Raw genomic sequence first — 25,862 nt, forward strand, 5'->3', positions numbered from 1 at the left:
CCCCTGGCAGCACATGCAGAGCAGGCAGTGCTGCCTGAATTTTAATGTACCACTGCATTCCTCAGCCCTGGTGAGGGAGAAGCAGCAGGGTGCATTGCAGTGCTCAGGTGCTGCTTTTCCTACCAATTCTGTCATTCTTTTGATTAACCTCTTCTGTGAGGGAGCTTTCAAATAAATGTATGGCTGGTTCAAAGTTTCCTGGAGAACTGCATATAAGTTCCCTTTTTCACACCCATGAGGCTCTACCTTGCAGGCCTCTCCAGGGAAGGTGTTCATGGCTCCTCTTTCCTGGGGAACAAAGAAGAAACTATTTTTTTTTTCCCATGTAACCCTTCCTGCCTGGTAGGCAGCAATGATGATCACCTTGCTGCAAGTTCTTATGCTTCCATGTTGGCTTTAAGAGGGTTTCCATGATGCCCTGAAGCCGTTTTTGGCTGTCAGACCATGGCACTGAGCCAGCCATGTGAAGCTGGCCAAGCTGGCCTGTCTTTGAGCCAGTGGAGCAATTTCTTTGATATCTCCTGGGTTTTTTTATGTGTGTGGAGTTATAAAAGCAAGCTTCTTTCCTCTGTGCCCATTGTATGGCTTCATTTTCACAGAGGAAGGAGATTTTTATATCTTAACTATTCCTCTCCTATCCCAAGAGATGCTAATTATTCCTTTTAAAAACCCCATCAGGCTTATTTTCTTTACTGACATTAAATGGGTGAAAAATAAAATCAAGTAGTGAAAATTAGACTTGCAGTGTACCTGAGCCCTGAAGCAGGGGAGAAGCTGCTCTTAGGACTCTTAAAAGATGAGTCCTACTTCTCTTTCTGCCCCTGACTAGTTTTGCAGTTGTTGGTGTGCTGTCTGTGCTCTTAATTCCTCCATCTGAAAATGGAGCAGTATGGAAAATATGCTGGGTTTGTAGGACCTCTGGGAAAATACTCTCAAAACACAAAGTTCTGCATCACAGTGCTCCACTAAGCAAAGGAAATAACTGCTGCTCTTAACTAGGAGTGATGTACTTGCCTGATTTTAATGGGTTCTCAGTGTTGTACTTGTGTTGATTTTGCCCACACTTCACTCAGCTTGTGCTCCCTCCCTGATCCCAGCCTTTCCTACTGGCTCTGAGTCCTGGAAAAAGTTGTTTACAGCAACAAGGCCTATCTCAAAGTCCTTGACTTGAGTGCAATCCATCTCAGCTGCCTGTCAGGGCTTATTGTGAACGTGCATCCTCCAATCAATCCCAGACAAGGGAGCCTGACCTGTGTGCCAGGTTTTCCTCCCTCTCTCTGGCAGGAAGTGCTGATCAGCTCTTCCTCCTGCTCCTTCCAAGCAGCTTGCAGGTTCCTGCACCCAGAGCTGTGCTTCACACACCTCCCAGGCACTGCTGTGTCCTGAGAGGTGGCTCTGACAAAGCCAAGATCACCTCAGCAAATGCCAAAGCATTTTTATTCAGGAGTTCATTACAAGCTATACAAGGCTTTCCAGCCCAGCCCAATGCTTTGAAGAATTTGAGTTCTTTGTGTGAGGATGGTAAAGCCCTGCAGAGATCTCTGGGAGGGACAAGAATGGTGGTTGCCACCTGCAAAATGAGCATTTTTCTTGTGTTAAGAACAGATATGCACAGGCTTTGTAACAGGTTTAGAAAATCCCCCTTGGGCACCAAAATAAAATTCCTGCCCTTTATTTTCATTTTGCCTTCCTTCTTCATATCTTTTAAACAGTACTGGTTGCTTCTTTTAAGAGATTCTAACTTGAGCCTGATTCTTTTTGGGGTGGTGGGTGCATCAGTCTTTGGGGTGCAAATGTGGAGGTCAGGAACAACATATTTTCTGGAGAGTGCAGGTCCTACAAAATGCCCTATTGGAATTGTGTCTCTCCCAGAGCATCTGCTTGCAGGGAGGATTTTTGTCTGGGTTTTTTCCCTCCATTTATCCTCTCAGGACTGTTGCTGCTCCCTGAGATTGTGGGGGAGTTGGAGTATGAATATCACCCAAATTAACTTTCAAAGAGAAGGTGTTGATAGAAAAGTGCCTCTGGTGCTTCTTCCCAGAAATGTTTAGAGGTAGCAGACTGTCTTCTGCAGCTTGAGACCACTTTCTTCAACTAGTTATGGTGATTTGGGATAGTGTCCTCTATGGGAATGCTGGGGCATCTCCTGCTTTAATCCATTCTTGAGAATTTGATAGGGCCTGTAGGTGACACCTTTGAGGCTCCAATTTGTGATGCTGCAGTTTGTTTCTCTGTGTTAGTTGTCATCTGTCAGTCACTTATATATGTACCTGTCAAAACCTTGTTATAACAGGTTCAAACAGCAGCTACAAAACAAAAGCAGCTGGTGAAGAGATGTTTCAGAGAGCTGTACACACCTGTGACACAAACAGAGCATTCCATTCAGGCTTGTCAGTTTTATTTACCTGGCATCATGACTGTGAACCAGCCTCTCAATGAAAGTGGCAAAATAGAAATTCTGGTGGCTGGCTGTATTATTCTCTGTTCAATTTTAGTTTCTCTTCTGGGAATTCACATAATCACCTCTTGAGGGTTATCTGCCTTGATAGCTTTGTGTAGTGAATCTGTTCTCCTTTCCTGTTGTTGGAAAAACCTTTCTGGTACTGCACAGCTGTCAGCACAATAAAGCCACAAGAATTTATATTTTTGTTCCTTATGGGAGCAATAACAGTAATTATTTGGGTTTTTTTTGTTGTTCACCACTGAAAAAAGACTCCTGTGCTGGGGTGGAGAAGAGCAGCATATTGCACTTCACTCCCAAGGGCACACCCTGACACCTTGTCTGCAAGACAGACAAGCACCCTACTCCCTGTCTTGTGCAAATTCAATAATGGAGCCACTTTTTTCCTGCTGGGATTTGAAGCTTGGTGTCATTTCTTAGGCCAGCCTGTTGCAGAAATGCAGGATGCCAAGGGTGTGGGGAAATGCCCATTTTTGCCTGATTGTGTGATTACTGTGATCTCAGCTGTACTCATTGCTGATGGAGAGCTCTTGGGGTGGGGTGAGAGGAAGAAGCCTTCCTGGGTTTGCTGCAGTACAGTCACAATTCAGCCCAGTTTGGTTTGAACTAGTCAGGAGAGGTTCTCAGTTACTCAGTTTTGCATCAAAATTAATTCCATAGTGTTGGGATTGCTTTGTTTTTTCTAGACAGGAGATGGTAAGAGCACTGCAGAAAAGTGTCTTTCCTTGCCTTGTTTGATAATCTCACTGCAGTGGTCAGGTGGTGTGAGCAGGAGTGGCAAGGCCTCTGTGTAGCCCAGGAACAGCTCATTTCCCTGTGGGACACCAGTCTTTCAGTTTGACTGATGTTCCCATTGTAGCTGAGCTCCAAGCACTCCTCTGCAATCTGTGCTCGGAAGGACCAGTGCTGCTCCTTTGGCCACCATTTCCTGCAGTTAAAGCTCCTTGGCTGCTGTTTTCTGCCTGCAGGGAGCTGTGGAGGTGACTTGTGGAAGGAGCACAGATGATAACAAGCACCCATCTGTTCTTCTCTTCCATCCCTGCGGGATGTCCGGGTGTCCCTGGTTAGAATTCTTCTCTGGATAAGATAGTGGAGGTGTCACTGCAGGGCAGAAAACAATAGCAGGTCAAGTCCAAAAAACAAGATTGATCAGTGAGTACATCCCTGCTGTCAGTAAGGGGCAGAGCTGCTCTGGGGAGGTCAAGGCTGGAGCTGTAGCCCACGTCCCTTCAGCTTCTTCCTCTGATAAACTTCCAGCACAGCAATCACACTTGCTCTTCTGGAAGCCTGGAGTCAGAAGCTCCACTGAGAGGAAGGCTGCAAGAGCCACAGCCTGCATCAGGACTTTCAAGCCTCTGTCCCTTGAGTGGTGGCTCTTCCTTGGCTCATTGGGATGTTCCAGTTCTTGTTTTTCTTTGTTGTTCAGCTCCAGCCAGTGTCATCGATGGGTGAGTAAAGAGGCATTGCCTAATTTCTATTTGCCATCTCTAAGGTTCACAGTGAGCCCTGGTATTCTTAGGTGAAAGGCTGGAAGGTGGGAAAAATATCCCTTTTCTGTGAAGGTGATATGAAATTCCTTCCAGTTGGAAAGATCCTTCTGTTAAAGTGTGAAGTCTCCCATAGTGGAAGAATTTCTATTGCCAAGGCACTGTGGGGTTTTCCTCTCCCTTTGGAGGACAGACTCTGTGCTACCTTTTCACCTGCTTCCTTGACAAATCTGAACTGAACTGAGTGCCATAATGCAGTGCTGCTCCCTTTATTGCTTAGTTGTGCTGGAGCAGACACCTCCAGTTGCTCAGTGCACCCAGGATTAATCTCTGCAGCATGGGGCACTCACCAGTGCTCACAGGAGGCTGGCTTGTCACCCAGTGTGTGTGCTACCATGTCAGCCAGGGAACTATCAGCATCAAGCTCACAAATGGAAAAGCTTTTCTTCATAGCCAACGCTTGTCAGCCTCAATTGCTCAGGCCATGCAAGAGGCATTGAGGAGGAAAAGAATTGAGCCAAGAAAAATGAAAAGTAGTGAGCTGGAGACAGTTATTTGTCTTGTGCAAGCCCCCAAGTTGTGTGGGGAGAAGAGGTGAGAGGCTGATCAGTCACTTCTCTATTTTTGTAGAATTTTTTTCTTAGAAACTAAATTTAATTAATTAATATTTAAAAGCTGTGCTGCCAAAGACCGCCTGGTGTCTGAAGGGAGGCTAGCATGGGGCAGCACTGGCAGTCCAAAGGTAGCTGTGAGGATCTGCAGTGTTCCAAAGAGCACTGTCTGCTTTTTCTGCTTGTTTGCTTCCCCCTCGCTCCTGCCAGAAGCTCTCAGGGGAATGAAAGATGGGAGGGAATGCTTCCTCAATTCCCCTGAGCTGCTTCATCTCTCTAAATTTCATCTTTAAATTATCTCCTGGATGTTTAGCAGACAATGTAATCTCCCTAGATGAGCGTTCCCAGAGCCTGTCTACAAAGGATATTTCATAATTACATGAAAGCTAATGAGAGTGTTGGTATTTTTAGTGCTGCCCAGCTGGGAAGCTGACAGGGCATTCCCACTTCACCTAATTTGGCTTTTAACAACACTGAAACCTTTTCATCTTAGTGACTCACCCTAAGGCCACACCAAATCCTCTGGTGGAATCCAAGGGAATTACACTGAGGGAAACCCAGGACCTATCTTTTCTTTTTGGGAGAAGTCAAACAATTTTTGGAGGATGGGATTTACAGCGCTGCTGCTGTCTGTGGGAAAGGGCAGGAAGCAGAGCAGGTGAAAAGGAGAGCTTCACCTGGTGAATCCCATCAGAGATTCCCTGCTGCATTCCCCTGTGCTGCTCAGGAGAAGGAGGCTGGTTGTGGTGGCAGTGAATCAGCTCCCCTGCATATCTTTGAATCGTGGCACTAGAGATTCCTTCATAACCCAGATCCATGTTCCCCGTGCCAGCTCTGCAGCACTCCTGACTCTGGCAGCTGCTCCTCCCTTTTATGCTGGATTTGAGACCAAGCAAAATATATCTGTGGCTGAGGAAGGCATGAGAGATGAGATATTTCTATGAGGTGGCACATCTGTGGGACAGATATTTACAGAGGACACAGGTAAATAAGAGTGACTTGAAGTCTGTTCTCTGAAGCACTTGTAGCTCCCACTTTAAAGTCAGTGAAGCAAATCAAAATAATGAACCAGGATCATTTGTGTTTCTAATAGAAAGAGCACAGTATTCCTCCCTCACCCAAACTCCATCACACTATTGTCAAAACAAAACTGCACAGCTTTAGAACTTCAAAAGAAATGTGCTGTGGAAAGTTGAGGCTGTTCCAGTCTAAGATGCATTTTGTCAGAGTGGTTTTATTGGCCTAATTTAGGAAATGGTAATCAATTTTCCTTACTGAGGGCAGTATTAGCATTCTTTTTCTTAATAGGGAATTGCTTGTCATGGATAAGTTGTGCTTAATCAGGTATTAAATGTAAGGCAAAATGGAACCTCTGGACTTCCAGTGAGGAAGCTGCCAAATGAGGGTTAATTAGGAGGAGACTGAAAATTTAATGAACACTTAAATTCTTCATTTACATTCTCCCTATCGATCTTTCATATTTTAATTATTTGCAGAAGGTTCAGAGAGGCCTCTGAAAAGGGACACACTCCTTGAGCACTGCATGAACAGACATGCACTTACCAGGAAGTCCTTGTGTCTGTGTCTTGTCCCCACAAACACTCATTTTACTCACAGCTGCTCTCCTGTGCAGATCAGAATCAGGAGGGTTTGTGGCTTGCAAGGAGCACAGCTGTGCAAAGGATTTAAAGTGGTGCTCCCCAGAAGGTCCTAATTCAGACCTAGGTTATAAGATAACGAATAAGAAGGTTTGGCAGCTGTGGATGGGTTTTAAAAGAGGCTGCATAACCTGCTTGAGATGTAGTTCTTTGTTCCAAGGCAGCTGGGAGAGTTAGCAGTGACTTCAGGAGGGGCTTGCAGGTGCTCAGTTAGTACTTAAACGGAAGGATAGTTGTCCTAGGCTACAACCCTATGGTGAAATCATTACCTTAGATTTGCTTATCTCTTGTTTTTTCCCCCTAAACAAGTTGAACATTGTAAGAGCTCTGTTAATTTACTTGTTCTTCCAAGACCTTTAAGGCAAGCTGTCAGAATTTTCCACAAGGCAATGAGTTTGCTGGTTGTCACTGCCCAAGGTGTCTCCTTAGACCTGAGATCACCTCAGGAGGACGTACAGGTGGTTTGGAGCCCAGCTCTTTCTGATGCTCACCAATGAGAGACTGCAGGAGGCTGTTCTGAGAGGTTTTCATGGTTGTTTATTGTTCCTTATCTCAGGAATTCTTTGTCCAGCTAACAGCGATCTGTCCAGCTAGATGTCCAGAGCAGAATCTGCCTGGTGGAGGCAGGACTTATCTTTTACACTCTAAATTATGTACTAGGTATTTACAATTATTTTCCAATACACCACAACCTTATTGTAATGTCTAGTTTTGCCTTCATCCAATCGAAGGGTGCCAAGGTGGCACTTCAAGATGGATGGCATGAAGAAGGAGGAAGAAGCAAAGTCCTCCATCTTAACCATGAGCCCCTTAATATAAACATTCTAGAAATCTGCTAATTCTACATGCTAATGCTCTAATTTACACTCTATTTATTTTTGCAGCATGCATTTCTTCTCTTAGTGTTGGTAGATTGTTCCAAGGAGCTAAATCCAGCCCCTGAGACACGTGGGTCTCATTCGAGGGTCTTTGGGGGTCTTAAACCTCCCAGGAATCTCTGTATCACAACAGTTCTGTTAAAAAGAAAAAAATGTAATTGTTTTGATGTCTACCAGCTGCTCTCTCTGTGTGTGTGTGTGTGTGTGTCCCAGCCCTGGACCCCTGCTCTGCCTACATCAGCCTGAACGAGCCGTGGCGGAACACGGAGCACCGCATCAACGGCACGCACGGGCAGCCGGCGTGCGACAGCGGCATGGCGGGCGAGTGGTACCGCTTCACGGGCATGGCCGGCGACGCCATGCCCACCTTCTGCGTGCCCGAGAACCACTGCGGCACGCACGCGCCCGTCTGGCTGGACGGCAGCCACCCGCGGCCGGCCGACGGCGCCGTGCGGCGCCGGGCCTGCGCCAGCTTCGGCGGCAGCTGCTGCCTCTGGAACGCCACCATCCAGGTCAAGGCCTGCCCGGGGGGGTACTTCGTGTACCAGCTCAGCAAGCCCAGCGTCTGCTTCCACGCCTACTGCGGGCGTAAGTCGCCTCCCTGGCCCTTCCTCCGTGCCTGGCTTCTCCAGGTGCATTCCCGGCCTTCTGACGGCAGGTTGTGGTTTGCCTCAGTCTCTTCTGTCTTGGCTCAGAGCCAGGATCAAAAAGTGCACTAAGGAAATGGATTTTTTTCTATTCGGGCTTGGTTGTTCATTAAATCTTATCAAAAGTGTAGAGCGTTCAGCAAGTTGCTAGAAGTGAACAAAATGAAGGAAGAGCTGCTACAAAAGCTAAACAGTCCAACAGAGAATTAACACCTATATTATTTATGCCTTTAACTGAATAACTAACCTCCCATGACCCTCAGTGTGACACTAACTGACCATACAGAGCGTTCAGCTAGCTGCTAGAAGTGAGCAAAATGAAGGAAGAGCTGCTACAAGGTCTCTTAAAGCTAAACAGTCCCATAGAGAATTAACACCTATATTATTTATCCTTTTAACCCAATAACTAACCTTCCATGGCCCTCAGTGTGACACTGACTGACCAACCAGAAACTGCAGCCTGAAACCATGAAGGAGAAGGAAGATGAGCACTGAAAGAGACACCACCCAAAATCCTCCATCTTGTCCCATACCTATTACTATACTATAAAAACCTCAGATTTAAAACCATTTACCATGTGAAATTACACTTCTATTTAACTATATATCCATGATTTTAACTCCATCACTCAAATTTAGAAGCCTTCTTCAAGGCCTCAGGTCAAAAGCAGTGTTCTCCAGGGGGTCAGTGCCAGACAGCACAGAAATATCAAAAACCCCAGGTTTCTGGGATCCAACATGGCCTCAGTGATTTAATGCTCCCTGTGGGCCCTGGTGTTTGTCTTATGCAAAGTCAAAATTTCCATCTCTGACTAGCAGTAATTGGACTCTATTGTTTCTTGGCAGCTTCAGCAGGTCAGCTTTCCCAGCGTGGGCCAGGGGCTGCACACGGGGTGGGAAGCTGATGGGACAAATCTTGTACTTTCATTGCATGCTCAGTGCTTTGTGCTGACATTGTTCTTGTTGTGCCCTAGATTTTTATGACATCTGTGATGTGGTAGATTGCCAGGGCTCCTGCCTGGACACCAGTGACTGCACGTGTCCCCCGGGTACAACACTAGGACCTGATGGCCAGACATGCCTTGGTAAGAGTGGAAATAAGCTGTGCCTGTTACTGATGCTTTCCTTCCCTTTGTTTCATTGCTCACATCTCAATCCTTTACTTACAAAGCACTATAAAAAATGACATATCCTGAGAGGAATTTCTGCCTAGAACCAGGACTGTGATTCTGTGAGTGGTTCCAAGACACTGCATCCATTCTGGTGCACCAGGAGCTCCACATTTGTGAGGCTGGATTTGCCTTCTGCATGGTTTAGTAGCAGAGTCTCTTTGCAGGATTAGGTGGTATCACTGTGGCACTCAGGAAGTGCTGTGCAGTCTGGCATTAGAGATTTCCTCTCACACTCTTGAATATCTCTCCTCCAAAAGAAGTTTTGCTGGCTGCTCTAGGGCTGCACACTAAACTCCACCATACTTCCTGCCCTTTTTGGGACATTGTGCAGGGCCTGGGGCCAAAGGACTCTAAGTCCCACCACAGCTGCAGTGGTTTTAGGCAGTATGACAAGGGGGTATTCAGGGAGCTGGCAGAGACCAGCATGGCCAGGAGGGAGGTGAGAGCAGAGTGGGGAGCATGGGCTTTGGAGATTTGTGGGGGAATCCCCATGAAGCTCTGAGGAGAGTGTGGCTGTGGTTGTGTGTGTGATGCTGGAGGAGAGCAGCTGGACTGAGAGGTCAGGAAAATGATGTGACAAACCAAAGGGCTGGGAAGGAGTGGCTGTTGGGGAGCTGCAGAGCCACACCAATGGATAGGAAGGGGTAAGGAAGAGGAGGAATCTCATCTGTCACTTGATTTGGTGGTGAAGCTGGAAGCAGAGTTGGTCCAGGAGGCTGTGTGACAGGGCAGTCTGTTCCATGGGCTACACCTGAAAAAGCAGGTATGGGTGGTTTCTTTCCTCACACACCCCTGTGACTGTGAGCACCAGGGCAGGGCCCACAGTCATTCCAGTGTGTGGAAGGGGCAGCCTGGTCCTGCTGCAGAGTTGCACTTGCTCACAGTGATTCTGGGGAAGGCTTTTGCTTAAGCAGCTCCACTTGTCTGCAGCCAAGTGGCTGACTGAGCTCTCTCAGATAATTAAAAACATTTATTGGCTGCTTCTGTGCAAGCTTTCCAGTCACAGAAGTGCCCTTGACAAGCACCAGCACTCAGTGAATGTGTGGCAGGCTCAGAGGGAAGGATTTCCTGCAGCAGGGGGGCACACAGTCCTGAGCCTGTCTGTGTGTGCTGCAGCTGCTTTCATCCCCCCACAAGCAGGATTTCTGCACTGCTGCTTCTCCCCCAGATTCCCAGATGGCAGAGCACCTCAGCTGGAATGATCACACTGCTTCACCTACCTGCAGCCTCACTTGTGTGGCTCTGTGATCTTTCTAATAACTTTCTGTTGTGCTGAGTAATTGTGCAATCACATTTCTGAGAGCAACTGTGCCCTCCTTACAGAGAAACCAAATAAATCCCTGTTTGTCTTTCCTAAACAGAGAATGTGCTTCCCTTCCCAGCTCCCCTGAAGAGGGGGACTGAAGCTGCTGCAGTAATGCAGCAGAGAAGCTGTGGCTGCTCCATCCCTTGGAAGTGTCCAAGGCCAGGTTGGATGGGGCTTGGAGGAGCCTGAGATAGTGGCAGGAGATGAAACAAGATGAACTTTAAGGTCCCTTCCAACCCAAACCATTTTGTGAAGGCTGAGCAGCTCTGTGCACCTCCCTGTGCTTCTGCTTAGAATATTACCTGCTTTAAATCCCAGAGCAGAACAGTTGATCCTGAGTTATGTTTTCATTTAGGGGTTAAATAAGGTCTTAGATTATTCCTGTCACTCACCCTCCAACTCAGTGCATTGCCTTTGACTTCTTCAATGCCTGCATCCATGTTCTACTAAGCCATGGTTAAAATCAGCTCAGCACTGTCCCAATCCAGTCTCAAGACAACCAGCCTGTGTCCCAGAAGAGCTGCTTCTCACTGGTGGGGAAGAGCAGGGACAGAGATCTGTGTGTGCTGAAGGACTTGGAAGGACCAGTCAGGGGAATTTTTGTGCCCAGCCCTTGACCAAGACAATCTCTGGGCCCTTCTAACAACATCTCCATGCATTTTCCAGTAGCCCTTTCCCTCTTCACCTTCTGTTTTTAAGCAGGTTTAGTTTTATTTTTAGAAGGGAAAGTGTGCAGCCTGTCACGTGTGTGCAAAGCAGAGTGTTGTGTGAGTGTCCTGGATGTGCTTCCTGCCTCCCAAAGCAGGGTTCCAGCCAAGTCTTTGCCTAAAAATACTCAAATCACATTGCTTGTGGAAGGAGACACCACCACCAGCTGCCAGCTGTGGGTACTGTGCCTGTGGGGGACCACAGATACCTGAGAGAGCTCATCTCTGACCTGTTAAAATGGTACTTTTCTTTTTTCTTGGTTTTAAGCTTCTGACACCTAATAAATGCCAGCTTCTAAGCTGTTTTGATGAAACCTCGTGTGAACCTTGATCAATAACTTCAGCATCCTGGCCCAAGAGAAATCATTTACTTTGTGGCTCAGCAAGAGCAATGTCGGTCCCTTCCTCTCTGTTTGATTTGCTTTTTGCACACAGAGATTAAATCAGGTTCAGGAATTAGAATCTCAGAGAACAAAGTACCTTTCAAAAATAAAAAAGAAGGGCAGGCAGACACAGAGCAACTTCAGCCTTTAAAAAACCTTAGGAGTTTTCAGAGCTTTACCAAGAGATTCAAAACCCACTGTCAGTGTTACTACTTTTATAGTGGGATTATTCATTACATTCCAGAGTTTGGTTTTGTTTTTTTCAGATGAAAATGAGTGTGAGCAGAACAATGGAGGCTGCAGTGAGTTGTGTGTTAACCTGAAGAATTCCTTCCGCTGCGAGTGCGGGGTCGGGCGCACGCTGGGAAGTGATGGGAAAACCTGTGAAGGTGAGGCATCAGCCACCACAGGCTGCTGGTAACTGTGTAAATCATTCCTTTGCAGCACTGGCTCTCTCTTGGCTACTTGCACCTGGGATTAAATGTCACTGATATCACCTCTGTGCTTGCCAGAGAGGTTGAGACTAAAATATCCTTCTAAACCAGCAGAGAGAAATCTCCTTTTTGTTCTCCCTGCCTTGTCCATTTCTGTTAGGATTTGCTTGTGTTTATCTCCATGGGGAACAGGCAGCAGTGGATCTGGAAGATAGGTTGTCCAGGCAGAATTGGTTGCTGGAGTTGTTGGGATTTGGCTCTGGAGATCTGTGTGGAAGAGTTTTGTCAGGGCAGGTTTAGCAGCACTGAGTTTTGGCAGCTCACATTAGGCATGGGGTAATGTCACAACATTAGACTAAAGCATGAGGATCACTTTAGCCTCCCAGGAGAGAGATTGAGGAGAGGGAGTGCCAATCAGTGGACAGAAGTAAAATTTGGCATTTGGGCAGCATTTTGCTCTTTAGTGCCTGTGGGCTCTGCTGCTCCATGCAGCTGCCACAGTTCCTTCACAGTGGTGGCACAGCCAGGTTGAAAACCCTTGATAAATTTAGACTTCTGGCTTAAAGACCAAATTGTGGGCCTAATGTGTTGTCACTAACAATGTACAAACATCCCTGAGCAGAAATAGGCAAACCCAGCAAAAATTGGTGTGTGCCTGTTGTTTTCTGGGGTGAGCTGTGGAAAACCACTGTGCCCCCTCACAGCAAAGCTGCTGTGTGGTGTTCACAGACACTGTGGGGCCTCAGACAAGAAAAACAACTACAGATGTGCCTCACTTTTCAGCTGCCCAAAAGAGCTAAATCTGCTGTCTGAGCTCTGCTGGTACATCACTCATCCAGGCAGTGACAGTTCCCTGGGAAATGCTGCTGTGCAGAGTGCTCCTTAAGTACTTGTCAAGTTGTGTGAGGCCAAAAATGGTCTGTGGGCTTTGTCCCTGCCACATCCAGCTCTGAGCTGCTGGGGCATCACATAAATGAGCTGTTCAATTTTTATTCCCAAGTGCTGCACTCTTCTGACAGAGCTGGAATAGTCTGTTTGGAAACTCGTTTGTTTCTGCCATTCCCCACGTTGGCTTTTAGGGCCTTTGATATATCTTTTAATTTCCCTTCTGTAAGAAGGATGGTGCCTTTCAGGAGTTTAACACTGCTGCTGGGGATTTTTACAATCTTGTTAGTAAGTTTTATTTCTGAAGATGTGCCCTCAGCTTTGGGAGCCAGTAGAGAATGGGATGTGAAGTGTGAGCCACCTCACAGCTTGTTGCTTAAAAGAACAAATGCAAGAGATTTAGCTTGATTACCTGAGCTGGGAGGCTGACTAGAGATTTAAGTATCTCAAAATTTACATTATGATGCTTTACCCATATGGGGTGTGCAGGCTGTTATTTTCCATGCACTGTATAGTATTGATTTCACTGTATAGGGATTTCCATTCTTTTCTTTACATTTCAGTGAAAACCACACAGTGATCTCTGATGGCAGGCTCTGGGAGAAATATATTTATGATTTGCTTATCTTATGTTATTTTACTGAGAACAGTAGGACTCATTTAGCATATTCATCCCAAAGGATGAATAAAAATATCAAGCAGTTAAGGTTATTTGAAAGAAAAAAATCATGGTGCTCTGCATAAGTAAAAGTGTACTATTAAAAAAAGGGATCTCCAGCTCATTTTCTGGGAAACAAACTGTTGTCTTTGAGCTGTGTTGTTCAGACTGTTGGTTGGTCAGGGGTCTGTTGGGACCTGCAGGATGCACTGATTTTCCCTTCTTTCCCAGAAATTGAAGGCTGTCACAATAACAATGGAGGCTGCAGCCACACCTGCATTGAAGTGGAAGACACCTACCAGTGTGAATGTCCCAGGGGACTTGTTCTGTCAGAAGACAACCACACTTGCCAGGGTAGGTCAACAAAATCTCTCCAGCAGCCTCTGTCCCCCGAGGGAATGTCTGAAGAAACTTTTTTTCTTGTTTTTGCTGTCTTCTCTTAGTCTGTCCTTTCCAGTTGGGTTAATGGAGTTTTGTTACTAATGACAGACCATCCAAAAGTAAGAGCCTGAGCCTGGAGATGTTGCTCTTCTTTTCAGGAAGGAGAGCAGCCACAGGGCACTGTGCTCTGTGCACACCTCTGACAAATTTGTGCTGTTAGAGCTGACATTTTCCATGTTTCAAACTTCAAAATCTCAGCTAAAGCAATCCAGTCCCTTCCAAGAGTGGGGTTAAAGAGAGAGGCATGTTTTTTTCCAAGTGTGCCATTCCAGTAAGCATTCCTATGCCTTGAAGCAGGGCACTAGCTTTGATATTAGGTGCTCCTGCTGCCCCTTGGAAAAGTGCCTGGGATAGCATCTAAAAATTGACTGTTACTTCTGCTGTGTAGAGGCCAGGGCAGCATTATCCTTGGAGAACCTTCCATCTGAACTTTCCACAGGGAGTCCTTCATGCTGAGTCACTTGTGCCTATGGCATGCACATGGAATAAACAAGCTCACTGTTTCTTGCAAAGATTTCTTCTGCAGATACATCCAGGCTACCAGCAGCCTGGTGTGCTCAGAGAACCTCCTGCAGTCTGATGTGCCACAGAGTGCTCAGATATCAGTCAGAGGGAGAGATTTGTGCCTCATGGTGGCCAAAAGGGCAGGAGTGCCTCAGAGAGGAAGTTGGAATGGTTCTACTTGATGGAATTTCTGCTTTTTAAGCTTTTTAGAAATGCAGGGCTCCCAAGGGTGAGCATTGCCCACTTGGGATCCAGCTGAGCTGATGGGAGTTTCCAAGAGCTGTGATCATACTGATTGAAGGTCTGATTGATGGATGCAAACCAGAGCAATGTTTTTCAGTCCTGAGCCCCTGAGGCAACCCCAGCAGGGTTGGAAGTCCTGGATTTCCCAGCCAGGGTTTCTGCTGCTTGTGAGGCTGCTAATGAGAGCAGCAGCACTGCTGGGAGCCAGGCTGAGGCTCAGGATACAGCAAATCATAAAGGGAAATTGTCTCTTCTTTTGCATTCATGAATTTATCTCCCCATGCTGTGGCCTGAGATTCTGAGCAGGTATGGAACTGTACCACACAATTTTTTATGACACCTAATCAGATTTATATTGGTTCAATTAACAGTACAGGGCAGGCACAGTAGCCTGAAGCAATTGGATCTGCAGCCTCTCTGCCCTCCTCTGCACTGTCTCCACATTCAGAACAAACATTAATAACCTTCCACAGAAATCAGAGTCCAGAGGCTGCAATTTTTCCATAAAGATACCAGCCAGCAAAATACTTGGAATTTTGCAGCCCATCCAAGGAACCCCACCCCTTTCTGAAAAATAGGGATGAAATGCTCTTTCCCCCATCCCCTGCCCAAATTTTTGTGCAGGGTTTATGTTTGTAGCAGTGGGTCAGGGCTCCCCAGCACCAGAGAGCCTGTTCTGCTGAGCAGTCTGTGCAGGAAGATAACCTCTGCTCCAAGCAGCAGCACTTTGAAGGCCAAGGAGAGAGACAGAGGCTGGAATATGGTGCCAGTAACTACAGCAGACAGAAATGAGCATTGGACTCACCACAGAAGCTTCCTCCCAGGGTCAGGTGCTCAAAGGCCTTGATGCAAAACAGAATTTAAAGTGGAAAAGAGGAGGCTTTCTCAGTTCTCACAGGTGCTCTGAGAAGTATGAGGGTGAGGAACTAAAATGTTTTGGTGTTTTCCCAAATAGCCACGAGTTGGCTTGAGCCAAAAGGTTTCCTTCACTTGTTTCTGTGTGCAGGTGGTGGAGGGCACATGGCTCCTGCAGCTCTGGAGCACAGGGAAAATGGAGAGTTTTCTTTCTCCCACTTTGTGCCAGTCAAAGACATGTAGAAACAGAGTGATCCTGAACCAAATCAGTCCTGAACTTCAGAGAATTGCAGTTGGGATCCAAATCTCTTGCCCTGAGTGTCACCTTTATAAAAGCAGTGCATTTTCTTATTTATCAAGGAGCCCTAGAACAGCAAGTGTTTAAATCCAGATAGAGCCAATCAGTTCTGCAAAGGATGTTCCTCTCTGTCTGCATTGTGCTATGTTCTCCAAGTCCTTTTGTCTGCTCCTGAGCCATTTGACATGCTCAGTTATTCCCACTTGCCTTCTGCTGCCAGTGGAGGGAAGGTTAAGGTAAATTTTAGTTCCTTAAGCTTCTGTTCTAACCCAGCAGTGTCATTATGAGAACATATTGCTTTGGGCACTCTGCATACATTTTAGTGTATCACTTTGAATTTATCAACTTCTAATCAAAAATCCACCCTGAAGGTTCTCAGAGGCTGTTGCAAATACCTGAGCTGGGACAGGGAAATTTTTAAAGGGGAGAGAAATGCCTGTTTTAGCTATGTGCCTTATATCAAATATCCAGAATCCTCAATTATATAATTAATGATTGAAATTAAGGGAATGCAGGTCATAGGAATGTCAAGGACTGGGACTGCAATTAATTTTGTCAAAAATCTTGGGAAATGAATATATCTGCTAAAAAGGTTTTGTCATGGGATTTTAAAATACAATAAATGTAAGTCCTGCAAAAGGTTTGTTTTTCTGGCTGGAACTAGGATATATGCCACCAGTATGTTTGTCTTGTCTCTTAACTGAACTGAATAATCCCAAGGAATATTTATACAGCAACTACTATTTTATTGAAGGTTATTCTCTCTTCCTTCATTTTTTATTTTGTCCAAGCTCTGTTTTCTCCTGCTTCTTATATAATGAAACTTTAATGTAAAAAATTTCACACGGAGGCCTGTATTAAAATTTAAAGGTTGGAAGGAGGTGGAATGAGTGAGCTAATTTGGTTTGTTTGTCAGAGCTGGGTTTATTGCTTATAAAAATATTATTATGGCATTTTGAGGTGCTTCCATTTTAGCTCAGTATCTATATGGAATTACCCTGCCTTGTTTTAGCAGGTTCTGGATTTGATGTAAAATCTGATTAAGGGTCTTAAAAGATGGCTTTGCCTGGGGTGTTGTGAATTTGATACCCATATCTGGCAAAGAATCTTCCCAGGGCATGGCAGTGCAAGAGATATCAACCAAATCTGTGCTGGATATTGAAGTGAAGCTGGAAAGCACAGCTAAGTTTCTGCTGCAAAGGCAGTGGTTTTCTTCATTGTTGTCTGAGGCATTGCTGTGGCTGGAGAATTTGGGGCAGAGGCAGCTCTGGTTTGTTGTGTAGGTGGGAATGCAAGGTGGGTAGTTGGGTTGCTGTGGTGGGATCATATCCATAAATGCTGTCTATAATTCCCCTTTTCCCCCCCAATTATAACTGGTATAGCCTTTCCCCAGCTCACTGGTAGGTTTATTCTGAGGACTTCTCTTGCAGTTCCAGTGCTGTGCAAGTCCAGCTCTATTGAGGTGAACATCCCCAAGGACCTGGTTGGAGGCCTGGACCTTTCCCTCATCAACACCTCGTGCAAAGGCGTGTCCAACGGCACTCACGTCAACATCCACTTCTCCCTGAAGTCCTGTGGCACTGTGGTAGATGTATGTATCCCTGCTGCCCACTCTCTGGGGTTTGAATAAAGCTGATTCAGCTGTGCCCTCAGAGCCATTCCAAAGTCAGAGGGTTTGTTCCATCCCACCTCGTGCAATGTGTGTCTGACAACTTGGGTGCTGCTTTCTGCTCCCCTCCTGCTTCACAAGGGTGGAAGGTACAAGTGCCCTCACTGCTGAGACAGATTCTGGTCTCCTGGAAATGTTTCAGAGGTTAAGCTAGCAACTGGTGAGGACCCAGAGGGCTAGCAAAAGTGTGGTGCATTGCAGCTGCCAGCAGACCAAGGTCCTTAGTTGGTCTGTGAGGATAAGCAGCATTATTCTGGTGGTCCTCAATAATAGTTCTGAAAAAACTGTTAGTTGAGGAAGGAATTTTTACATAGTGACCAAAATTCTATTCTCACTGTGACATCAAGGCCACAAGAAAACTGTTTCTTGTGGAGAAATCTCCATAAACTAAAGAAGGAAGTCTCCTCTCCCAAGTAAATTTGTGGAAGACTATTTTAGAAATAATAAACTAATTGAGTTGTTTTCAGTATGAAAGAAGGGGGGGAGGTCTAAAGTTTTATTCTAAGTTGTTTTTTTTTTTCCTTAGTTTCTGTAATAAAGTTTCTCTTTGTACCATTTAAAGTTAACCCTACTTTCCCTTCCTCCTAATCCTATCTCACAACAAAATAATTTCAAACTGGCAAACCAAAACCGCTGCGGGGTGAACCTAGAGAGGTCTTCCTCAACAATCTCCCCTTCCTTGGCTGCAGGTGATAAATGACAAAATCATTGCCACCAACCTGGTGACTGGCTTGCCCAAGCAGACCCCGGGCAGCAATGGGGACATCATCGTGCGCACCAGCAAGCTGCTGATCCCGGTGACCTGCGAGTTCCCGCGCCGCTACACCATCTCCGAGGGCTACGTGCCCAACCTCAAGAACTCGCCCCTGGAAATCATGAGCCGTAACCAGGGCGTGTTCCCCTTCACCCTGGAGATCTTCAAGGACAAAGACTTTGATGAGCCCTACAGGGGTGCTCTGCCCACCCTCAAGCTTCGGGACTCGCTGTACTTTGGGATCGAGCCCTTGGTGCACGTCAGCGGGCTGGAGACGCTGGTGGAGAGCTGCTTTGCCACTCCCACCTCAAAAATTGATGAGATCCTCAAGTACTACCTGATTCAAGATGGGTGAGTTCACTGTTCCCCCTCTTGCTGGCAGTTTAATGGGGATTGCCAGCAGGGCTGAGGGTTGTCTGTGTCCCTTCTCTACAGCAGCCTGTCTGCCCTGCTTGTAGCAATCACCAGCAGCCATCAGGCTGAAACCACCTGTCACTCCTGGTTTGAAGGACTGGTGTCTGCCAATAAAGGCAGAAGCTTCTCTTTGAAATGGAGAATGTAAACCCTCTCCCTCCAAATTATTATAATTTTGAAATTAAGGGGCTCTCAGGCAAAGATATGGGAATTAGGAATAACAGTTCTTTACTAGGAAAATTCAAATAGAAATACAGTATTACAAAGGACAATCCCAAAAACACTGACAGAGTCAGAATACAACCTGACAACCTGTTAGTCAGGGTGTTGGTAACAGTCCCATTAAATGGTGGCTGCATCCTCCTGCAGTGGCAGATGTGGTTCAGCTGGAGCAGTGCTCCTGTAGAAGGTGCAGTTTTCCCCTGAAGGTCCAGGGATAATGTGGAAGGGTCTGGTTTTCCTCTGGAATCCAGTGGAAAGATGGATAACTTGCTGTCCAAAATCTCAGTTTTTATCTAGGTAGGAAAGGCTTGGCTGCTCCCCTGGGTGGAGCATCTCCCAGTGGGATGATGGAATTTTATCAGTCATGCAGTGGGACTGAATGGGCCAGCAGCAGATGATATCTTCCTGGAGGGAGGATGGGCTGTGGGAAAGATAAAGATGATTGCCCAGCTGGTTTAAAGATGGCCCATGAGCAGATAATATGTGCCAGGAGATCAGGGTCACTGCCCCACCTGGCTTCAACAGATGGTGATAGAATGCACATTTCTGGCCATATCCTGTATTGCAGCCCAAGACACTGTCCCATCAAAAGGAATTGGGAGAAGCAGTGGGAGGCAGTGGAAGAGGCTCCTCTGAGTGCAGTCTTTACAGGATGTATTTCCCTGTCGCTAGCCTTGTGGATAATTGAGTTGGCTCTTGTAGAAAAGATTTTCTTTCCTGATATCCTCTCTCTGCCAGCCACAGAGTGCCAAGCCAATGTGCAGAACCCCCATGGCCATGTGCTGCTGCCAGGCAGCTGACAAAGCAACTGGAGCAAGTTTCTTAATTTTCTCATAGTGGCCTTACTGCAGCATGAGCCAGAGGAACCCACTGCTAGTCCTGGTAGGAGCTGCAGGGTAGTCTCTTGCTTTTGCTTTCCCTGATGCCTTTCAGTGGAATAAACTTAAAGCATTTCAGTATGGCTGTAAATTTTTGAGATGTTTGGGGTTAGTGATCATTACAGGATATGCTAAAAATAATTTTGTGCAGATCTGTGGGTTCACTGTTGTAGTGGTTTTTGCATCAGAGGTTTGGGGAGCCTTGCTGTGGGCTCAGCTGTGGCTCCTGAGATGATCCCTCTCTTCAGACACTTTTTGAGTGCTGAAATGACTGTGCCATGCTACAGCATTGCTGTGGAGTGTTTGCATCCAGCTGCTTAACCAGACAGCTCTGTCATAGTTGTGAGGCATTCTGCTGTCCTCTAGGGAGGAAAATGCAACCAAAGGAATATCTAAGACATACCCAACAGTTGTAGCCTGATAGTCAAGGGACTGTGTCTTGTATGTTGCCTGCCAGACCATTTAGTGATGACAACAATCATGTCCTCAGCTGCCAGACTAAATCATCCACTGTTACAAGTCCTGTGTGGTTGTCTTGTAGCAAAAGGGTCCTGCAATGTAAAGTATCCAAAAATACTGTTTTCATTTCCTTCTGACAGAGGATTCAGCATTAGCCTGCTCTCCCTCCATCCTAGGCTGCAGTCCTTCTGTGCCCAGCATTTCTGGGCTTTATGAGCAGATCTGTAATGGAAAAATTGATTTTATCAAGTGGATAAAATCCTGGCTTGGCTGTTCCTGTGGACCCTTCACAGAGTCAAGGCCCCAAACATTCATTCATTTCTCCCCATGAGGGAAAATGATGGGATTCAAAACAGCAGCCAAAACCTGAGCTGGATGGAGAAAGCAGGAAATGTAATCTTCTGAATTCACCCCAGCACTGGTTGGAGGATTTATGTCACCAGCAGTCCCTTGGTACCTGCAGAGGGCATTAAAACTTCACTGAAGGGAGAAGTGCTCCACACTGCAGCCATCACCGCAGGCCCCAGTGATTCAAAATTAAATTAGCTGAATGCACTGCTAAGTTGTCCCTGCTCCAAACACTTCTATAATAACTCAATTTCCTGCTAGAAATCCAGCCCCAAAATCCCATGGCAATAAAGATGGGATTTTTTAATATCAGTTTATCAGGATCAGTTAATCAGTTTTGTATCAGGATCAGACCTGCAAGAGTTAACCACATATTCCACAGGGAAATTATATTTAAATTGGAGGGGCTACACCTTGGACTGAGGAATGGGAAAATTCCCTCTACTGATGTCTTCTCTGTTAATTGCCTGCCTTCTGAAAACAAAATGAACCAAAGGCATTGACCAGTGGCACAGCTGATAAATGTTGAAGCTCTCTGGGGCATCTGGAGCAAGGTCATGTCACTGCTGAGGTCAGGAGCTGTGATTGAGCAGAGCACAAAGTGGTTAAGGTAGTTCCATTGCAAAGCTCATCCTGTTATGCCTCAGGCTGCCCCATTTGTTAGGCTGAGGTGGATATTTTATTGTGCAAGCTTTCCTTTTAACCTTGCAACCCTGAAAAGAGAATCAGAGCACAGCTCCCACAGCACTGCCACTCTGCTCCCCAAACCTAAGCACATTGTGCACAGGGATGGGGGATTTCCCCCATATCCTCACCAGGCTCATCCCTTATCTTTCATACCTGTCTCTTCTCACCTCTCCAAAGTGGGCAGCAGAGTCTCTGGGGGTTTCCTAGGAGAGGGGGATATGGTCTGGCCCCACAAATGCAAAAAGACTTGCCTCTGTGACTCGTGAGATTTCTGAGCTGCTTTTGTTTATCTCTGATTCCTTTGTGGTGTTCTGCCACTTTCCCTTTCCCTAGCCCCAAACCAGTGGGTTTCCTTCCATCTTTGTGGAGAATCTTTGAAGAACCTGGGATTTAGGAATCAGTTTGAGCCAGTGTCCAATAATCACCACAGTTTATGTGCTCACAAATGAGAACATGCCTAGGAGTTGACTTCATGGCCCTAGAGCTTGGCCACTCACCTATGAAAAGTCTTTAACTGTCATTCATTGTGACCAGATGCCTTGTTTAAAAAGGAATTTTAGTAACTTAGAGATTCCCAAACGTTCCAGTGATGGCAGAACTGCTTTTTTACAACTGAACATGTCAAACATCAGCATTGCTGACAATGCCATGTACATTTCTTGTGTAAAAATGGGAGTTGAAGCTTGCTGCAAGAGCAAGACTTCAAGCTACACCAGTACCTCTTGTCTCTTCTACCACTGCTTTGTTGGTTTTTTGTAAGAAAAATCTTTCAAAGTCCACATTTCTGGAATTAACTTGCTAGAAAGGATGAGCTGCATTGCAATTCAATTTCACAGCAGCATCAGGGCCTCTCAAGATGCCCAAGGCTCTGCAATAATCAGCAGTAATTATTGAGCCACCATAACGTTTTGTCTGTCAGACTCTAAATAGGCTGTAATAGTTTATAAATGCACTGCACCTGGAATGTAACTTGTTATAAAATCAGCTTATTTTCTTGCAGTTGTGAGACCTCTCCTACAATCTTGCATTGCTAGTGATGGAATAACTGAAATTATAAATTTTTGGAGTAGTGAATTTGAGCTGTTTCACCAAATCCATCAGGAAAGCAAAGTAAATCTGGATTTTTGTAGTTTTCATCATCTGTCATATTTTAGTAATGTGGGTGCAGGCTGCTTCATTTTAAGCATAATTTATGTGCATATCTACGTGTATACACAAGTGCATAGCACATTCTGTAGTGTATAACACTGCAGGCTGTTGCACAGGAAGGTGAAATGAGGACAGGCTTGCCTGCAGATCCCTGGCAGTCCCTCTCTGAGGGGACTGGGCCATGTCCTGCCAGCCCTCAGCTGCTGAGCTGTTCCTTGTCTGGAGATGCTATTAGCAACGCTGCTGTTTTTCCCCATCATTCCCCACTTTTCTCCTGTGGCCAAAGAGGAAGTAGCAGAGATGGAAGCTGAGCCTGAGAGAACCAATCTCTCCTTTTCTTTCTCTGTTTAAGTAGGCTGGAATGTCTTTTCTCTTTCTTTTTCCATTTCTGGGAAAGCCATTAAAGCCTATCCCTCTGCTCTCCTCAGCTGTGTTTCTGATGATTCCGTGAAGCAGTACACGTCAAAGGACCATCTTGCCAAGCATTTCCAGGTTCCTGTGTTCAAGTTTGTGGGCAAGGACAACAAGGTAAGCTCAAAACTCAACTCTTAGATATTTCATTAGCTCTGCATGACTGAGGAACCTCAGCACCAAGTTGGAAAAGGGTATGGAATGGCTGGCCCAAGGCAGGTGCTGCTGTGCCTGTTGCAGCAGTTACACCTTACAGGAGCCTGACACAAGTACTTCAGGAGAGATTGATAAAAACAACTAAAATTAAAATATGAAGGACAGTTTTGGAACATCAATGCCACAGCAGACTAAAATTATTGTTGTTTCCAGGGTGGACTCCTCTTTGCTGGGTGAGAGAAATGTTCTCAGTTGCCAGACACATTTCACAGTGCCCTGTCTTAAGAACAAGACAGTTTTTAGTTTGGTATCTCTTCAACCTTGTGTCTTCCCTAACTCTTGTGAGTACAGATGCCAGGACTCCAGACAGAAGGCCACCATACTGCTTAATTCAATGTGAAACCAGGCTGTCTCTCTGGGGCAGAAGCTCTTTAGTGAGAGGACAGTGGAAGGATAATGCCGTTTTCCTAATGCAAATAGCTTTCCTTTCTGTATTGGAGGAAATTGGATCTGCTCAGCCAACACTGCTCCAAAAGGTATAAAACTGCTGCTCCAGCTACTGGGGAGCCCCAGTAAGGTTAATACAGATGAGATCTTCTGAAATTCAGAAATTTTCCCTAACTTTCAGATTAGCTCTGCTGCCTCCAACCTGCATCCTCCCACCCTACACAACGGATTCCAGTTCAAACCTCTCCAAGTATTTGTGGCTGCTGCCTGCAGGGATCTTCCTTGCTCTCCTTTTCATTTACAGGGCAGGGAGCAGCAATCCTGTCACTGCCTTTGCAAGGAGAAAAGGCTCTTTGCATTCTCCCTCTTCCTTCAACTTAGCCTTTCATCAACCTGTGCTTTCTTCTTTTTTCCCCTTGGTTTCCTGGCTTTGTTTTCCCAGCTTGCTTGAAATTCTCTTGCACATCTCCATCAATCCTTGCAAGGCTTCACTGCATCCTTGACGTGCAGCTCCATGTGAGCTCTTCCAGGCTGATTCCTGCTGTTTTCATCCCTCAGCTGGAGGATCCTCTCACACCTTCCTGTCCCTGTGTCCCCACTCCTGGCTCTGAGATCTCAGCCAGAGAAGCACACAAGGAAACGGTCGGAGCGGCTGTTTTGGCCGGGGATGGCAGTGCTGAATTCCCGTGTGCCACAGGAATTAAAACAGATGAGATCTTCTGAAATTCAGAAATTTTCCCTAACTTTCAGATTAGCTCTGCTGCCTCCAACCTGCATCCTCCCACCCTACACAACGGATTCCAGTTCAAACCTCTCCAAGTATTTGTGGCTGCTGCTTGCAGGGATCTTCCTTGCTCTCCTTGTCATTTACAGGGCAGGGAGCAGCAATCCTGTCACTGCCTTTGCAAGGAGAAAAGGCTCTTTGCATTCTCCCTCTTCCTTCAACTTAGCCTTTCATCAACCTGTGCTTTCTTCTTTTTTCCCCTTGGTTTCCTGGCTTTGTTTTCCCAGCTTGCTTGAAATTCTCTTGCACATCTCCATCAATCCTTGCAAGGCTTCACTGCATCCTTGACGTGCAGCTCCATGTGAGCTCTTCCAGGCTGATTCCTGCTGTTTTCATCCCTTCAGCTGGAGGATCCTCTCCCACTTTCCTGTCCCCTGTGTCCCCGCTCCTGGCTCTAAGATCTCAGCCAGGCTCTCTGCAGAGGGCACACAAGGAAACGGTCGGAGCGGCCGTTTTGGCCGGGGATGGCAGTGCTGGATTCCTGGGATGCTGTGGCATGGCTCTGGTGTTCAGGGGTCCCCAGAGCCGTGCAGTGACCCTGCTGTGTGTCCCCCACCAGGAGGTGTTCCTGCACTGCCGCATCCTGGTGTGCGGCGCGCTGGACGAGAGCTCGCGCTGCGCCCAGGGCTGCCGGAGACGCGCGCGCAGGGCGGCCGAGCCACAGGAGCAACAGGAGCACGAGTCTGTGCACGTGGAAAACCACATCCTGACAGGAGGCCCCATCAGAATCGACTTTGATGACTGACACCACCCTCTGGAGCAGCATCCCTGGCCTTCCCTATCACTGCCTTCTGCTGTGTGTTTGAGAAACGACAGGTATTTGTTAAGGCCCCGCTTGAACCTCAGGACTCATTTCCTTAACTCTCTGGTGATTATTTGTGAAGTTTTTTGGGCCCAGGAGGCAGCCCTTGGAGTGTGAGCTGGACTGCAGAACAGTTTGGTTTTATCTGCATTTCTCCTCTTTATCTTCAGCTGAAGGGACCCTGTTTCTTTGCAGGCCGGAAGTGTTGCCCAACTTTGCTTTTCCACACATGCACCTACAGGCCCCAGGACTGTTTGTCCTTGACTAAACAAATGTTATCCAAGCCCTTCTTGCATCAGACAGTACAAATAGTATTGTAGCTGAGTGTGTTTGCTGTGAGTGATGCTGAAGCTTTCGGGTGACTGTTAATAAAAACATGTATAAAATATATCTCATCATGTGTAAGTTCCTTGGAGCAATGCAATTGTCATTACAGGCAGCTAAAGCTCAGATCTATCACAGGCACATTTAAATGTGATTTTAAAAAGCAAAAGGTATTTAATGAGATTTGATTTTTTTTTGTGGCTCTTGATAATTGCATGAGGTTTAATAGTGTTTTCTCCTGTATTTAGCATATCATTATTCTTCTCCCTCTTCTCCCACCACCGAAAATGCTTTTCCTAAGTGCTATAGCACCCTGATTGTAAGAGAAACACCATTAAACATCTATACACACCCCCTTGCCACACGTGCTGCTGCCAAGTGTTTGTTTGGAAGTTGTGATGCATTGCCCTGGTTAGGGAGGCCATGGTTTCAACAAAGGATTAGAGGAATGCACATTAATTATTTATAGCAATCACTGGTAAGTGGGCAGTTCTCAGGACAGGGCTGTCCCCAGTGAGCCTGGTGACAGGAGACACTGCAGTGTTGTCTGAGTGGCCGTGGCAGGGGACACAATTACTGGTGATGGTAGTGGCATCGTGGTTGTCAGGAATCTTTCTGGGCTGTCAAGCTCCTTCTGAAGGAAATATAATGGATGTGATCAGCTCAGGCTCCTCTGGGCTTCACTGAGCTGTGTGGTAAAGGATTAGGGATGTGGGGTGGAAGGGAGGAA

General features: G+C 46.3%; 1 protein-coding gene across 1 annotated transcript; it reads left to right on the top strand.

Moving 5' to 3' along the window:
• The first annotated feature begins 3,650 nt into the window (after nt 1-3,650).
• On the top strand, nt 3,651-25,198 carry OIT3 (oncoprotein induced transcript 3). Its single transcript, XM_056495612.1, has 9 exons — nt 3,651-3,909; nt 7,309-7,683; nt 8,717-8,827; nt 11,577-11,699; nt 13,519-13,641; nt 17,059-17,219; nt 17,987-18,402; nt 22,637-22,736; nt 24,566-25,198. Exons 1-9 carry the CDS (start codon nt 3,855-3,857, stop codon nt 24,749-24,751), a joined length of 1,650 nt encoding a protein of 549 aa, XP_056351587.1. The 5' UTR covers nt 3,651-3,854; the 3' UTR covers nt 24,752-25,198.
• The last annotated feature ends 664 nt before the right edge of the window (nt 25,199-25,862 follow it).

Source organism: Oenanthe melanoleuca, chromosome 6 (assembly GCF_029582105.1).
Source record: "Oenanthe melanoleuca isolate GR-GAL-2019-014 chromosome 6, OMel1.0, whole genome shotgun sequence".
NCBI lineage: Eukaryota > Metazoa > Chordata > Aves > Passeriformes > Muscicapidae > Oenanthe > Oenanthe melanoleuca.